At 34.0% G+C, this 1,135-nt stretch overlaps 1 protein-coding gene across 1 annotated transcript in view; it reads right to left on the bottom strand.

Moving 5' to 3' along the window:
- Positions 1-573: 573 nt before the first annotated feature.
- Positions 574-1,135, bottom strand: part of LOC108522819 (kita-kyushu lung cancer antigen 1 homolog) — a 3,201-nt gene continuing 2,639 nt past the window's right edge. Inside the window, exon 2 of the mRNA XM_017863260.1 lies at positions 574-893. Coding sequence (XP_017718749.1) covers positions 630-893 — 264 coding nt within the window. The 3' untranslated portion in view covers positions 574-629. The remainder of the gene's footprint in view (positions 894-1,135) is intronic.

Consider the following 1,135-nt stretch of genomic DNA (forward strand, 5'->3'; position numbering starts at 1 on the left):
AATGAAGGAATATCTAACTGGGGAAGTGCGAAGGGAAAGAAATCCTTTTCAAAAGCTGACCACAAAGAGTAGTTAAAAGTTTTTGTCACTGTCTTCACAAGTGTGTAAAGCACAGATCTTTATATAGAGTGCTTGGCATATTGTAGGATGCTCAGTGGTGGTTTTTATTATTATTACTCATATGCAACAGTGGCAAGAAATATCGTTCCACATAATGGAAAACATTTCCATCAAATCCCACTTACTTTAATGCAAACTTGGAGATAATTTATGGTATTGTATTGTGAACCATTAATGAAAACTTTTTCACAGTTGAGTGAAATTAAAATCACTATATCTCAACTATAGTCTGTTTACTGTCACTTTTTTTATTGTTAAGAAACTTTTGAACTGTTTTTCTTTCTCTATTGTGCTTCCATTCCTTCCCCAGTAAGTATATTTTAGCCATATGCAATCAATTACTTAAAGTATAAATAAGAAATTTGGGAAGTATCTGGATTTTTTTGTATCTGACTTGGCATCCACTCCCTCTTAAAAAAATAATTCATTTAGTATAAACACACAATCAAATGAATCTACTCAAAGTGTCTTTAATGATTTCCACCACTGGCATTACATCCTGTAGGCTGTTAGGTGGATTTTCGGTGAGCTGATGCACTTCTGAAACCCTTGCTGACTAGAATATGTTCCAGTTCAACCAGCTTGTTTTCCACCGTAGTGAGGTTTACCAATATGCGCTTCTGCATGGCTATTGAGTGTGGGAAATTATTTAAAATATCCCGAGAGAGGTCGTAGACTGAAAGATTGTTGTCTGTATTGCTGTTAATTAACCCAGTAGAAGAGCGTCTTAGTGCAAAAGCAGTAGAAATTGATGACATTTCACCAGTGTTTCTCTGTAAAGGAAGGGAATTATACATATGTAGTTTATCGAATTAAGCAATTTCCAAACTACCGAAAAACAACTCGTTTAATCTTGGTTACCAAAATAAACTGATTTCCCCTAATATGTAGAGATTAAAATGTATTGAATTGGTACATTAATTCAAAAATACATTCTTCCAAAACCAGACTGAGAAAAAAAAAATATGATAGTCGTTAGGGCCAAAGTTCCATATCCTTTCCTTACATTTCCTGA

This window comes from Rhinopithecus bieti, unplaced genomic scaffold (assembly GCF_001698545.2).
Source record: "Rhinopithecus bieti isolate Rb0 unplaced genomic scaffold, ASM169854v2 scaffold_69794, whole genome shotgun sequence".
NCBI lineage: Eukaryota > Metazoa > Chordata > Mammalia > Primates > Cercopithecidae > Rhinopithecus > Rhinopithecus bieti.